The following is a 14,444-nucleotide window of genomic DNA, read 5'->3' as shown; positions in this document are numbered from 1 at the left end:
CTCTTGCTTTTAAAAAGAGCACTTACTGTTTTTTTGTTTTGTTTTTTTTTGCATTATGGTCCAGTCACGTTATTGCTGCGTTTGTTTTCTTGTTAGCGCAAGCCGTTTCACATACCAATTCTTCGCAAGCCCCATCACTTTTTATTCATGGCATCAACAAGACAGCAATCCCCACATTAATAGAATCACACACAGTAGTTCAAGGATTGTATAGACATGTGGATTAACTGTTCTTACCTGAGGTACTGTGTGTCAAATATCAGCTTGGAAAGGATTAGCATTAGCAGTGTAGCAGTTCTGCTCTGAGTTTGACCCGTTTTTCCCAGGTGAGTTTGGGCACTAGTGACACCGTCTTCCTCTGGATCAAGGAGCCCAAACCAGCAGTAGAAGGCCACATCCTCTGCAATCCCGTGGACTGCCAGTCGTACATGGCTTTGATATGGTAAAACTCTCTGCTCCTTTGTAGCTAAGTAGGTCACTGTAGTTCACAGACGACCGGCATACATTAGACACGGCATACATTTGAAACAGCCGCCCAAAACATCAGGGAGTCCTCTGAAACTCTTCTTTTTGAACTTTTCCCTTTTTTGGCACCTAGATGGGAAGTTTCCTCACTTTGGTGTATGAGGTATAGATGGATATGTGTCCTCAGGTAAGAATTGCAGATTAGTTTGACCACTGACAATGAAAGCTGCTATGGAGTAGCAAAGGGAAGAGTTTTAGCACACAAGAGTTCTAGTTTTGAAGTGACATCAAAACTAAGTGGTGTTTGACTCATTCTGACGGAGTAAGGTACACATTAGGTTTTCAGTACTATTCAGCACCATTACAATAGCTATTCCTACAACCCACTTATCAATCTTTTCACCTTGGGCCCGTCTTGTTTTACCTTGCTCAAAGTTTCCAATCCTTTTCAGTATATTAGAACTGGAGAACAGTGGTGTTATGATTTACACTCTGGTTCCACTCCCACTTCATATTGTATCGTGCCAAACAAAAGCAACAACATCATTCAGTTAGGCTAATGGAGGTCTCTTCAACTTGTCAGAAAAAATACATACTCTCTGTATGTTGTGTCAAACATGTCTAAAATTCTGGTGATTTTTTTTCCCTCTGGTTTCTCATATCTTCATGTTACATTAGGAGGCAACTCCTATGTTTCTGACAGGATATAAGACTTGTTTCCTGAGTGACCAAATGAAATGTGCTCTTTTGTCTCTTGCTTTTGTCATTTTTAGCAAACAACTGAAAACTGCTCTTGACATTTCCTTATTACTTTAGAACCTTGTCGTATTCCGGTTTCATCAAATGACATGAAACCATGATATGGTATAAATTACATCTGTCTATACCATTGGTTAGTTTCTGTGTAAGTTTCCATCAGCTTATCATACTTTGTTGGATTGTCTAGATTGGGTGTTTCCAAACATTTTGGCATCTGAGCCCCTTCCACCCAGATTATTTTTCTCAAGCACCCACTTGAGAATTATAGTATGTGAATTTAATTTGACATTGATGTTACCATCGCAATCTCACTAACACCCTAAAGTATAGCTGCAAACCCTTAGGGTTTCATGAGACCCCCCCCAGCTGACAACTCCTGGATTAGATGAGTAGTAGGCAAGGACAGCAGGGAGGGAGACAGATGGGGGTATAATTGTTAGGTTGGAGACCTGAGGATATGCAAAGCATTCCGCTCTTTTTTTCATCAGCTTCAAGAACGGCTCCTTGACCCGGGAGAGGATTCGTAATGAACGTGCTCAAGGCTCGTGGGAGCTTTTCTCCAATGCCTTAAGGTCAAGTCCCATGGGGAATAATGGCAATATAGGTGAGTCCCTCAGTGGAACATGCTGGATATTTTTTTTTTCCTGCCCACAAATGAACCAAGACCTCTGGCTGGAACTCAGTCATCAGTGTAAGTGGATAAACATGTTTACTATCAAACAGTTCATTTGTGTTTAATCGTCCGAACTAAAGACAAATTTGGTTACGTGTATGCCTGTGTGCGTGAATGGGGAGTTTGAATTGTCCTGTGTGGACATGGTGAGTGAAGGGTGATAAAGGAATAAAGCTGAGTCAGCTGTGACCTCACACCAACCTGCTCTGGTTCTCATAGGAATCTATTTCGACGCAATGGAGATCACACCCCCAGCGGTTGGTGTTCACAGATTTGACCAGCATAACAAAAGGGTGGGTACTACCATGATGCCATGGTATATGACAGATTGAACAGACACGTGCTGACCAAACCAATAAGAATCTGCTTATTGTTTAATGTACTCTACAGAGGATGCTTAATAAAAAGTAATTCATTGCTAATTATCATGCCAATAACAATTATGTATGGCATTCCCTGATGGGAATCAGTGATTCTCTGAATCAACAGCCAGTGTAAAGCAGCACAGATTTCTTATGGCAGAAAAAGCCTTGAGTGAAATACTCTGATTGTTAAACCGCTGTGAGAAGTCGCGACATTCTCTCCCCGTCCATTGTCCTGGGCGCTGCGGGACTTTGTGTGAACCGGCAGAAGTCGGCGGGGCCACTGAGCTCCTTTGTGGGACTGTGCTTGGAGTCAAAGGGAGCTTTGTGGGACCAGGAATCACCCCGTTCCTCATTACCCTAAGCCTGGCTTTTTTTTGCTCTGGGATTGCTCAGGTAGAGTCCTTTAGCGAAGAGGTGGAAATCCGAGCCCTGGTTGAAGGACAATTCCTGGCAAAGAGGGTCCATGCTGAAAACCTGGGGTATAAAATCAGTAAGTGTTCTTTCACTTTCTCTTGTCTCTCTCTATTTCTCTCTCTCTCTCTCTCTCTCTCTCTCTCTCTCTCTCTCTCTCTCTCTCTCACTCTCTAGTTCTTACACATGCTCTTTTACCTCTTTATCTAAATTCTCATTTTCTGATCCCCATTCAATATCACTGCAATCGTTCTTCTGCCTGTATTCATTTCTCAAAATCTTATCTTTCCAGTCCTGTTTTAACCCCTTCTACCCCCACTTGAGTTTTCTTGCTCTCAGATTCTCTTTTTTGCTGCTCCTTCATGCTGCACGATATCAAAACCGTGCCTCTTTTTCCTGCTGTCTGTTCCCACCCCGTCTGTGGCCTGTCTTTCTCAGCACCCCTTAAGCATTATGTCTGGATGCTGTTTTATTCAAGGAGTCCTTGAGGAGAACTCAGCAGATAAAAAGTAGTTCTGACTCCAAATGTTAAAAACCTCAGAGACAAAAACTGCACAGCAAACAATAAAACTGCTTCACTTTGTGTTATAGGCCAATGGTGGTTTCATTTCAGTAAAGTCCTGGAGTACCCCCCCACCCCACTGAGGAAAAAAAAAACCTTACAAAAAAAAGAAAGCCACAGCCCATTGTCTTTGTGTTACTTGAGATGAGATTTCCCCTTTTTTCCTGAAGTTCATTTTCTGGAGGGGAGAAAAGGCACAGTGAGGATAATTATATTGCGAGCGGGGGAATCTTCTGTGCCGACAGATGCCGAAACAAACAGGCTTTAATTAAAGCACGCTCAACCGCTGAGTGAGGGGAATTTTCTCCTAGCCTGTGAAAATTCCCCTGCCTTACTGCCCTCCTCGTTTTCTGTTTGTCCCTGCTGTTATTGTGTGTGTCTGGAATACAAACTTTGACTCCCTGCCTCAGTCTCTTTACCCCGGAGTATTTCAGACCAAAAAAAAAAAAAAGAGGTAGATACTCACACTTCTTATGAACCAACAGCAGAGCAGAATAAGATATGTTCTTCTGAGAACAAGTCAAGACTGTGGAACATTGGCTCTCTCCTCCAGTCAATGCCACTCTGTGCCCTGCATATCTTTGCTTTAAGCCTCCATTATCACAGCTCACCAAGGTTTAGATGATTAGGTGATCGGTGGAATGAGGTGTGCTAGTGCCCGACTGAGAGAAACATTAGCAGGACAGGGGGTTCCAGGAGAGGAGACTGTAGAATATAGTGGTCCTCAAAATGCTAGACCATCCATGTTGTGTGGTCCACTGCTCTACACTGATGACTGGCACAACTGTGAATGTCCTCTGGTGACCAGTGAGTTCTCTCATTTTCATATTATGATTTAGACTGAGGATGTCCATGCAGTTAGTTTAGGTGACACTTTAGTAAATTATTTGTACTCCATTGCTGAGGCTGAGAGTACGAATCCCACTGTCCCTGAAGACTGGGCAGGACCTCACAGACAAGACAGTTTGACCATGTTCTGCCAGACTGGGTTCATTTCAGTTCATTCAGCTCATTGCAGTTCGGCAACTCCTAGCGTTGATGGGGCATTTCCATGGTTGCATGTGAAAATGTTGTTGGGCTCCATGGTATATTACTGTAGAGACACTTTTAATGTGGCAGGTGACTGGAGCAGGGGTCAGAGCACCAACATTCGGCTAATGTCCGTGCATCTCCATTCAAAGTCTTTCCTTTGTGCAGTGGCAAGAACGAGTGGTGGAATGAGGTTCTCAAAGTTTCAGTGGAGGTTTAAATTAAGTGAGGTTTTTCTACCATAGTCTGTGTAGCAAAAGCAGCAGGTCTTGACGTGGTCTGTTGTGCTGTGCACAGTTCTGTCCATCTGAGAACATCTTGGGAATCCCAGACTCTTCTCCTATCTGCTAGGTCTTAACAGGTTCTTTGTAAGCCTGAGTTTTTATCCTTAGGTAAATGGAAGACCAAGATGCAGGAAAAAACCCCACAACTTGTCTGCTTCTGATAAGCATTTCCTAAACTACCTCAGTAAAGTTTGGGGAACTGGGGGTGGTCTGGCCTCTTACACAGGCTCTTTGTTCCATTGATTTTGTTCTGAAGGTGTTTTGACATTTTTGGCTTGCTGCAGGGCACCGTCTAAGACCAGGGGCGAGCTGGACAGAAATCTCCCCGGTGTGAAGGTCAGCTTCTCTCTGACAAAGTTTTTTATTTTTTCGCCACAGCCATATTCCACGTTTTGCCTATCAATAGTCATTAATAATGCAGCCAAAGGTTGACAGATTGTTCTTTAGCGAAAGCAAACATCCCGATAATATTCCAGCCCTTTATAAATTAATGGGGAGGGGAATACTGACACGAATAGCAGTACTCTGACGTGGGACAGTGGGAGAGCTGGAACATGAGTGGATTTGTGTGAGAAGACCACGGTTACCAGCACGGTTGCATAGCAATTGCGTGTTCCCTGTCTGGTCGACTTGAAGAGGCAGTATAGTGTTAAGGTCTGAATAAACGCTGATTGGATCATGAAGGTGCGCATTAGAGCTGCGTCTTATTTCTGGATTAAAATTGTATTGACTGCAGCTCTGTTTTTTTCTTCCAGTTGGATTATAGTTGGTGACACACACACACACACACACACACATATATATACACACTATAAATACCGATATCCGTGTAGAATGTATGTTCATCTGGACTCTGGATGGATTGTCAGAAAGATGGATGATAGTTGGACAGATAGACAGATAGATAGATATCTTTATGATGTCTTTGTGAATAGGGAACGGGTGTGGATTATTGCTTGTGATCATCACTGTGGTAACAATGGGAATTAGGATTACGGTAATGAGAATTACAGTACAGATTGACACTTGGGTGTTCTCTGTGTGTTTCTCCACAGCGGTATATGAACTCTGTGGCCCCCCTGTGCCGTCTATGTGTGCTATAAATCCATCTCCCAGTTAAGGGACATTGATTCTCTCCATAGCCCTGGTGTTGGTTGTAAATTATTCACCGTTCTCTTCGATCTCTCCTGGCCACTCAATCAGGCAGCCCTGTAGCAGCATGGGGAGTTCGCCTCCACAGGCTCCAGCTTTGTGCTTCCCTTTGATATGTGGAAGGCGAGGATACTGTAGGAGCAAAGCAGAGCGCTTGCATGTATCCATGTACAATATCCATGGTGGTATTAGATCTGACTGGGTATCTATGGAACACCACTATCTCTCCAGGATAAAGAGATCGAATTCAGGTTTATTCAGAGGAGTTTATCGATGGACTGGAGATAGTCCAGAGATATGAGAAAGATTCAGAATCCAGAGATATGGCGTTATTCTGGGTGGTTTGTGTGTGCGTGTATGTGTACGTGTGTGTACGTGTGTGTGCGCGTGTATGTGCGTGTGTGTGGACTGAAGGAAGTCTTGCATACAGATCTGTTGGGTGGGAGGCGCTCTGGTTGTTCTGTATGCACCTGTGTATGTGCAGCTCTCAGTGTGTGAATGTGCCAAACATACAAACATAAACATACACACAAACATAAACAAACACATATACACACACAGACATACACAAACACACTCACTCACACAGATACACACACACAGAGGGCTGAGTGATGTAGCAGGCTTCATGAATATTAGATGGATGCAAATGAGGGCGATATTAATCATTCTATTAATCTCCTCCTGCCCGGCCGTGTCTCTCCTCTTGGCCTGCCGTGTCTCTCCTCTTGGCCTGCCGTGTCTCTTCTCTTGGCCTGCTGTGTCTCTCCTCTTGCCCAGCCGTGTCTCTCCTCTTGGCCTGCCGTGTCTCTCCTCTTGGCCTGCCGTGTCTCTCCTCTTGGCCTGCCGTGTCTCTCCTCTTGGCCTGCCGTGTCTCTCCTCTTGGCCTGCCGTGTCTCTCCTCTTGCCCAGCCGTGTCTCTCCTCTTGGCCTGCTGTGTCTCTCTTCCTGCCCAGCTGTGTCTCTCCTCTTGGCCTGCGCTTGTCTCTCCTCCTGCCTGCGCTTGTCTCTCCTCCTGCCTGCGCTTGTCTCTCCTCCTGCCCGGGCTTGTCTCTCCTCCTGCCCAGCTGTGTCTCTCCTCTTGCCCGGGCTTGTGTCTCTTGTGTTCAGAGGAAATAGAATCATCAGAAATTCCCGTCTAAAGCAGTGCTCATTCTCCAAGCGTGGCAAAGCTTAAAGCCCTGCTCTCTGTGTCTTTATACAACACTCTATTGATTTCTCTCTCTCTCTGTGAAAAGATAGACCTCTGGGTAAAGAGCCATAGCACTAAGTGAATAAGTGTTTTCACGTGGATGTTTTGTTTGCCACTAGCTAAGAATTTATCAGTGTTAATTATGTGTTACGTGTTAGATCATGACCACTGTGAGGGAGAGACCCAGGACTCAGGAAGATGACCAAAAAAGGACCATGTTCCTGTGTTTTCATTCAGTGCCAGAGCTAGTGCTCTGGTATTTACTAGCATGGACGTGCTTGTCAGTTGTGTTGGCAGGTTTCTGCTTATGTTTAGGCTAAGCTTAGGCTAAAGGACACTAGTCATATGACAACATCCACAACGACACAGGCGTCTGTGACCACGGACAAACCCTGACAGAGCCAGTCACCCTGGGATGGTTCAGCTGCACAGGGGGTTATGGTTAATTGTATTCCCTTCGAACTTCAGCCACTGTTGGCTGGCTAGGCACAGCTGAGAATCCAAGATAAAGTCCCAGACTGCATGTCAGCAGTGTGAGATGCTGCCATAACTGGGGGGGGGGGGAATGCTCACTAGGGGGTGGCTACTTTTTTTTGTTGTTGTTTTTTTTTATTTATGTATTCATTTATTTTTTGAAGTTCTGAAGAATGTGGAGTTGCAATCATTATTCCATTTAGTTTGTTTCTGTGGTTGTTTGTTTCATTTGTCCAAGATATTCTCAAGTGCATATGAAAACTTCCTGTGAATCGAGTTTAGCTGTGTTTTAACTGCACTGAGAAATCTTTTGCGGAGGTTTGTTTCCTATGATATGAAATGCAATATTTACACAAGATCTCAGTGCGAAGGAATCAGGACCTGATGCACAAAGAAACATTATGCTCAGTTAGTTCAGGCAGCTAATCTGAACCTCTTGATGTTTGTCTCATAAGAGGAAGATCTCTTCCAAAAATATTCTGGCCTGGTGGCTCAAGGTGTTTTGGAGATGTTGCTGTGTGTTGTTATACTAATACCAACCTTGCAAAGACTTGTGAATGAAGTCAGTCGGGTAAAGGGGCCTTAATCATACGCCCGCGTCAGCGTTCTGTCTCCCACCGTCCCACTCCTCTGCTGCCTCTCTAAGAGAAGCACTCCGGACTGTCTTTAGTGGAGTGGGGCTAATTTAGCAGTCAACTATCCCTGTGTCAGTTTCAAAGATGGCTTTTTAGGGTGTTTGCCAATATGTTTTACCACAGACATCTTTCGCCAGGCTTGAATAGGCCTAGCTAATGACATATTTCCTACAAATCAATATAAGTACAGTTTATGCACTTATGAATCAAGATGTCTTTAAAAATGTCAGTCAAAGTAATGTCAGCTTGTGTTGTCTGCGACATTGAGTGCGGTGAGGAATAACATCAGAACAGAAGGGCAAGATTACAGAAAATGATTTTGTTAAACAAGCATTTGGAAAACATAAAGATGCATGAAGTGTATTCTATTTATTTGTTTGTTTGTTTGTTTATTTATTGTCATAAAATACGACCCTTCAGAAGTATATGGCATGCAGCCAGTATAAGTCTAGAAGTGACTGTGTAATGTTTCATTGCTACACTAAAACACAAAATGCAAATAAATATGCTCTGTTCTGCTGTTACATTCTGTACAGGGGATTTGACATTAACGTCATTTGTTTTTCTGTAGTTCCGGGAACAAGAGTGCTGGCAACTGGAGGAGCCTCAGCAAACAAACACATTCTCCAGGTAAGAGCTTTCACAGGAGAATAAGTCAACACCTTATTGTTTTCTTCTTTACCAGCCATGTTTGACAGTCTGGATCTGTTGTCTGATATTTTCTTTTCTTTTCTAGAAATGTACTCCCCTCCCTTGTACTTTGCTTTCCTGGAATTTGGAATGTGAACATGTTTCTTTGTAATGTGGTTTTCCAAAGCTGATGGAATGTATGTGTGTGTGTGTGGGGGGGGTATATACTGTAGATACGCGGATGCAAAGTCTATATATGTACAGTGGCCTCCAGAGTTATTGGCAACCTCGCTAAAAATGATTGAAAAGGCTTATATATAATCCACTTAATCAGTTATTATCTTAATATTATTATTGGAAAAAGAAAAAAAATCTTGACTGTATTTGAGGTATGTTTAGTCTTAGAATAAAGCAACCATTAGTGAAAAATAAAATTTTAAAACAAAATCACATATGTCACAATTATTGGCACCCCAAGAAATTTGAATTAAGGAAATGTAAATGAAGTATGATCCCATGCATATTTAACTAATTTTAAGTCGGCCTAAGGCCCTGTTTACACCTTGCATTAAGATCCAATTTTGGTGATCCGATCACAAGTGGATAGCTCAAAAGTACAAGTGTAAACGCATCCAATGCGCATTGAGGTCACATCGAGATCCGATCACTCAGACCACATTCGGAGGTGGTCTGGACCGCATATGACCACATTCTTATAGCAGTGTAAACGCAAATGCAAACTCAACCACATTGAACGACCGCCCACTCAACTGACGTCCTCTGTTTACGCGGAAGTACGAACTCATTCGTGTATTTACACATTCGCTCGCCAATGGCATCATAATGCAATAACAGGCTACAACAACAACAACGATAGGCAAAATGTATACTGTTTTGATTTGTTTTCTTCTTCTTCTTCTTCTTCTTCTTCTTTTAATTTCTGACAGACTAGGCACGGGAAGTGCATTGATGCCTCCCGCCACTTAAAAACAACAACATTTAACATGAAAAAGCTCAACGTGGTTTAATGTTCCAAAACTGCGATCAATGATCACGAAATTTCTTTCGGACATATCTTGTCAGAAACACCTCCTGTCAAAAAATCAAAATCGAAATCCTAGGGGTATGGTCGTTATCTCACATTCAGCGATTTCCTCTCCATTGACGCCTGTTATAAAGAAACAGCTTAACGTGCCTTAATGTCTCAAAACAGCGATCCGTGATAACCAAATTTGTCCGACATTTCACATGTCATAAGTTCAAGTTCAAGTTCAAGTTTATTTAGAGCCCAATATCACTGTTTACAGTCTCAAGGGGCTTTACAGGCCACAACAGTCAAATCAAAATATGACGGCACCCCCTGACTTAATCCTCATGGCGGGCAAGAAAAAACTCCCCAAAAACCCAAGAGGGAAATGGGAAAATGGGAGAAATCTTGAGGAGGACCACAGAGAGAGGAGACCCCTCCTTGGTCAGACAGGTGTGCAATAGGTGCCGACCACGTGGGCAGTTACAGCTGAAAATAAATTGGGGCATGAACAAAGGGGATGGTGATGTAGACAGGAGGCTGACGGGGGATGGAAGATGATGACACCAGGATGGATCAGTCCACAGGGCGGGAGGAGTCAGGATCACTGGTGTCTCAGGAGTAGCATGTGTGGCTCGACAGAGAGAGAGAGAGAGAGAGAGAGAGAGAGAGAGAGAGAGAGAGAGAGAGAGAGAGAGAGAGAGAGAGAGAGAGAGGGACATTGTTAGATGTCATAAGCACTATCTCCAGTCAAAAAAGCAAAGCTGAAATTCAATGAAAGGGGTGATGTGTTGGAAGTGATTTACATGTTTATTTGCATATAGAGCAGGGAAGTGAGATCCGATCTCAAGTAGTCGTTCAAGACACGGATTCTAAAGCCAGGTGTAAACGGACGTACTTAGAGCTGTCCACTTGTGATCGGATCACCAAAATCAGATCTTAATGCAAGTTGTAAACAGGGCCTAAGTGTTTAGGAAATTTGAAACAGTCATCAATGATTTCATGTTTGACTGGAGTATAAAAATGAGGTGACACAGGGCCCAAATCCTTTAGTCATCCATCACCATGGGAAAGATTCAAGAGCATTCCATTGCAATAGGGCAAAAGTGTGTTGACTCGCACAAATCAGGGAATGGATACAAGAAAAAAGCTGCTTGACTTAAAATGCCCATATCAGCAGTTACGGCAATCATTAAGAAATTTAAGAAATTCAAAAACATCATGAACCAGCCTGGAAGAGGACACAGGGCTATTCTGTCAGCAACCACAGTGAGGAGGAGGGTCAGAGAAGTAAAAAAAAATCTTCAAAGACTGCAGTTTCAGAATTACAGAGTTTGGTGGCATCTTGGGGTCACCATGTCTCCAAATCCACTGTAAGATGTCACCTCCATGCCAACAAACTGTTTGGAAGGCATGCCAGAAAGAGGCCTTTCCTATCTTTTCACCACAAGCAAAAGCACATGGAGTTTGCCAAACACCACTAGAACTTTAACTGGGACAGGGTGCTGTGGTCAGACAAAACAAAAATTGAGCACTCTGACTCCAATTGCTCCAGGTGGGTTTGGCGTAGAAATAAAGATGGCTGCCGAGAAAAGCACCTAATACCAAGTGTTTGGAGGATGTTTCTCCTCCAAAGCCCCTGGCAGTATTGTTCGCATACATGGCATAATGGATTCCAGGAAGTACCAGGTGATTTTACATCAGAGTCTGGCTGCCTCTGCTAAAAGGCTAAAACTTGGTTGTGGTTGGATCTTCCAGCAGGACAACGATCCAAAGCACACATCAAAATCCACTCAAATGTGGTTTAATGAACACAAAATCAAGCTTTTGCCATGATCATCCCAGCACCCTGACGTAAATCTAATTGAAAATCTGTGGGTTGAACTCAAGAAAAGAGTGCACAATAGACAACCCAGGACTCTGGGAGATCTGGAGAGATTTTGCATTGAGGAATAGTTGAAAATCCCTTCTTCTGTGGCATTACAAGAAAAGACAGTGCTGTTCTGTTGGCAAAACGGGGTTGCGCAAAATTCTAAATGAGGGCGTGTCAGCAATTACCACACGTTTTTCAGAATAAAAGTTATTTTGTGATCACCTGTGACTTTTTCCTTGTGGTAATGGGCTCATATGGAATTTATATAATTTCTTTATTTGCTGAGTAAAGACAACATTTGATAAACAATAAGGGAAATTTTCATCAATCTTTTTCACTCATTAAATAAGGGGGTGCCAATAATTCTGGATTGCGCTCTGTGTGTGTGTGTGTGTGTGTGTGTTTATATATATATATATATATATATGTATATATATATAAATATATATATGTGTGTGTGTGTACGTGTGTATGTATATCTATCTATCTATCTATCTATCTATCTATCTATCTATAATATTAGGGATGTCCCAATCAAGTTTTTTTGCCCCCGATCCCGATCCGAGTCATGTAATATTTAGTATCTGCTGATACCAATTCCCGATCCGATACTTGTATTCCTAGGTAGTACAGTTGCACAGTGCACATCTCAAGTACTCTAAAGTTATTAAAACCAATTCAATGTATGTGCTTGACAGCTGAATAGCAAATGCATTAAGAAAAAAAATTGCCTGCGGCCAAGCCGTTCCTTTTTTTTTATTACTTTTTTTATTCACAAAATAACAAAGTAAACCAAAGTAAACTGCTCCGGTAGAGCAGTGTCTGAAATGCATATTGTGGGAGTAACACCGGAAAATATACGTTAGTGTTCGATTTTATTTAATCTTATAATAATTCAAGTGGTTAAGTTGTCTAACTGTCATTTACGTTGATACTTTTTCTAAAAGCCTCTTTTTTTATATGCTATCGATATCAATCCTTAGCGTTAGTTATGCGACTGCATTGCTCTCTGTGGTCATTAGTTTAGGCTAACTTGCATACATCACATACAGCTAAAGCGTTAGGTGTTTCAATTTTGAAATGATACCTTGGTTGTTATTAGTAGCCTTGTGGATGAATGTCGTTGGAGTATGCTGAGCTAAAAAACGCTCAAATTTAAAAGTTAAAAGAAAACCCGTTCGCCTCAACTGGCTGAATTTGAACGCGCCTCTGTATTCGCTTCCACATGGGCTGGTCATCCAAAGCGATTAATTCAATTACCCTCTTGGTAATGTTTTTGGCCTTGTCGCTGTCTCGAGGGAATTTCTCTCTCCTTTTAAAAGCATATCCTCCAATGTATGTTGCTTCGGAGCAGCCTTTGCCTGTGTTACCTGAGTGAACTCACTGTAAAAAACTCTGTTGAGTTTTTATTTTTTAGGTGCCGTATCACAGTGGTAGTAGCCTATAGAACGCAGCTCTGCGTTGCTACCGCCTCGCGAAATGCTCGCATTGCAAACATTACAAGTGGCTGTTGGACTGCTTTCTTTCTTTAGTTTAAAACATATCCACACTGCAGACATTTTAACCGCGTCCTGCCACAAATTGTGCTCTCCGTTTACGACACCTGTGTGACAACTGACGTAAAATAAAGGTCGGGCTCAGTAAAGCCAATACCAATCAGTTAAAAAATGCCTTTATCAGACGATACCGATCTTTGAGATCGGGACATCCCTAATATGTGTGTGTGTGTGTGTGTGTGTGTGTACATATATATATATATATATATATATATATATATGTATATGTATACACACACACACACACACATATATATATACATAAAAATGTGTGCGCGCGCGTCTGTATGCGTGTGCACATGCCTGTGCATGTATGTGGGTGTCCACGTATGTGTGCGTGTATCTGTATATGTGTGTGTCAGCCTGTGGGGAACCATGAGTCTAAGTGTATAGGCGCTTTCGCACCGAACAGTTCTAGGGTCTAATTCGATAGGAACTACCCCCTGTGGAGCTTCCCCTAGAACTACATTCGTTCTAGGGCCTTTTTTCTGTTTGCTTTCGCACCGCCAGTAGGAACGCTGAGGTGACGTAAGCCGGCCGACGGTATAGCAGCTAAGAGCTGTTGTTTATGACTAACCAGGATAGCTGCACATTTTGAAGTACAAATTTAATGACTTTTAAGACCTTTTAAATACCTCCAAAAGGAAAAAAATAACCATTACTGCGGCAAAAGAAATCGACAAACTAGACTACAGTATATGCAATGAGTTTTACTGAATTTGAATGACAGAAATATTGATTGCACGTTTGATAACTTATAACTGCCTTCTCATTAACGAAAATAAAACTGTATGGCGATAGACCCAGTCCAATGGAGAAAATAATTTCCCAATGCATTTATGCATTTACCACCGATGTAGCAGTGAATGACTTGATGGGCATAGTACTTTTCGGGTGCTAGCATAGCGCTTGTGCCTGACCCTTGCTCGCGGCATCGTGTTTTTTTTTTTTTTTCCCCGCCGCAGCCCTAAAATCGTAAGCTGGATAAACACATTCTTATTTTAGGTTAAAATGCGGATCACAGCCACACAAGCGGACACACAAGCACCTACTGAAGCGGAGTGTACGCTACCTCTTCAATGTACAAATATACATTGGACGTTGCAAAATGGTCATTGTTGGGGGATATAAAATACCGGTAAAATAAAACATAAAAACTATGTGCCCCCTCCTACAATTCCAGACATTTTGAGACATGAATATCAAAAGCTAAATGAAATACGTTCTAAGACTTTATATTTTGCACGGATCTCTAAAAATGGCGGTTGCAATCATCGTATACCTGCGTCTGGACCAATGGCTGTACATCTACGTCACAAGGTTCCTATTGTGCTGCAAAAGTACCTACCCTGGAGTA

At 42.5% G+C, this 14,444-nt stretch overlaps 1 protein-coding gene across 2 annotated transcripts in view; it reads left to right on the top strand.

The window, feature by feature from the left end:
* xylb (xylulokinase homolog (H. influenzae)) overlaps window positions 1-14,444 on the top strand; it is a 40,701-nt gene that overhangs the window by 7,486 nt on the left and 18,771 nt on the right. The window contains exons 12-17 of one of the 2 annotated variants that reach the window (XM_030768569.1): window positions 327-442; window positions 1,713-1,828; window positions 2,117-2,190; window positions 2,656-2,752; window positions 8,573-8,631; window positions 8,738-8,842. In XM_030768569.1, coding sequence (XP_030624429.1) covers window positions 327-442; window positions 1,713-1,828; window positions 2,117-2,190; window positions 2,656-2,752; window positions 8,573-8,631; window positions 8,738-8,803 — 528 coding nt within the window. In that variant the 3' untranslated portion in view covers window positions 8,804-8,842. Of the gene's footprint in view, window positions 1-326; window positions 443-1,712; window positions 1,829-2,116; window positions 2,191-2,655; window positions 2,753-8,572; window positions 8,632-8,737; window positions 8,843-14,444 lie in introns of those variants that run through there. The other variant, XM_030768568.1, reaches the window with a different exon arrangement.

The sequence above is a fragment of the Chanos chanos genome, chromosome 3 (genome assembly GCF_902362185.1).
Source record: "Chanos chanos chromosome 3, fChaCha1.1, whole genome shotgun sequence".
In the NCBI taxonomy this organism is placed as follows: Eukaryota; Metazoa; Chordata; class Actinopteri; order Gonorynchiformes; family Chanidae; genus Chanos; species Chanos chanos.
The sequence above is the reverse complement of the archived record's forward strand: the minus strand, read 5'-3'. Positions and strand labels throughout refer to the sequence as shown.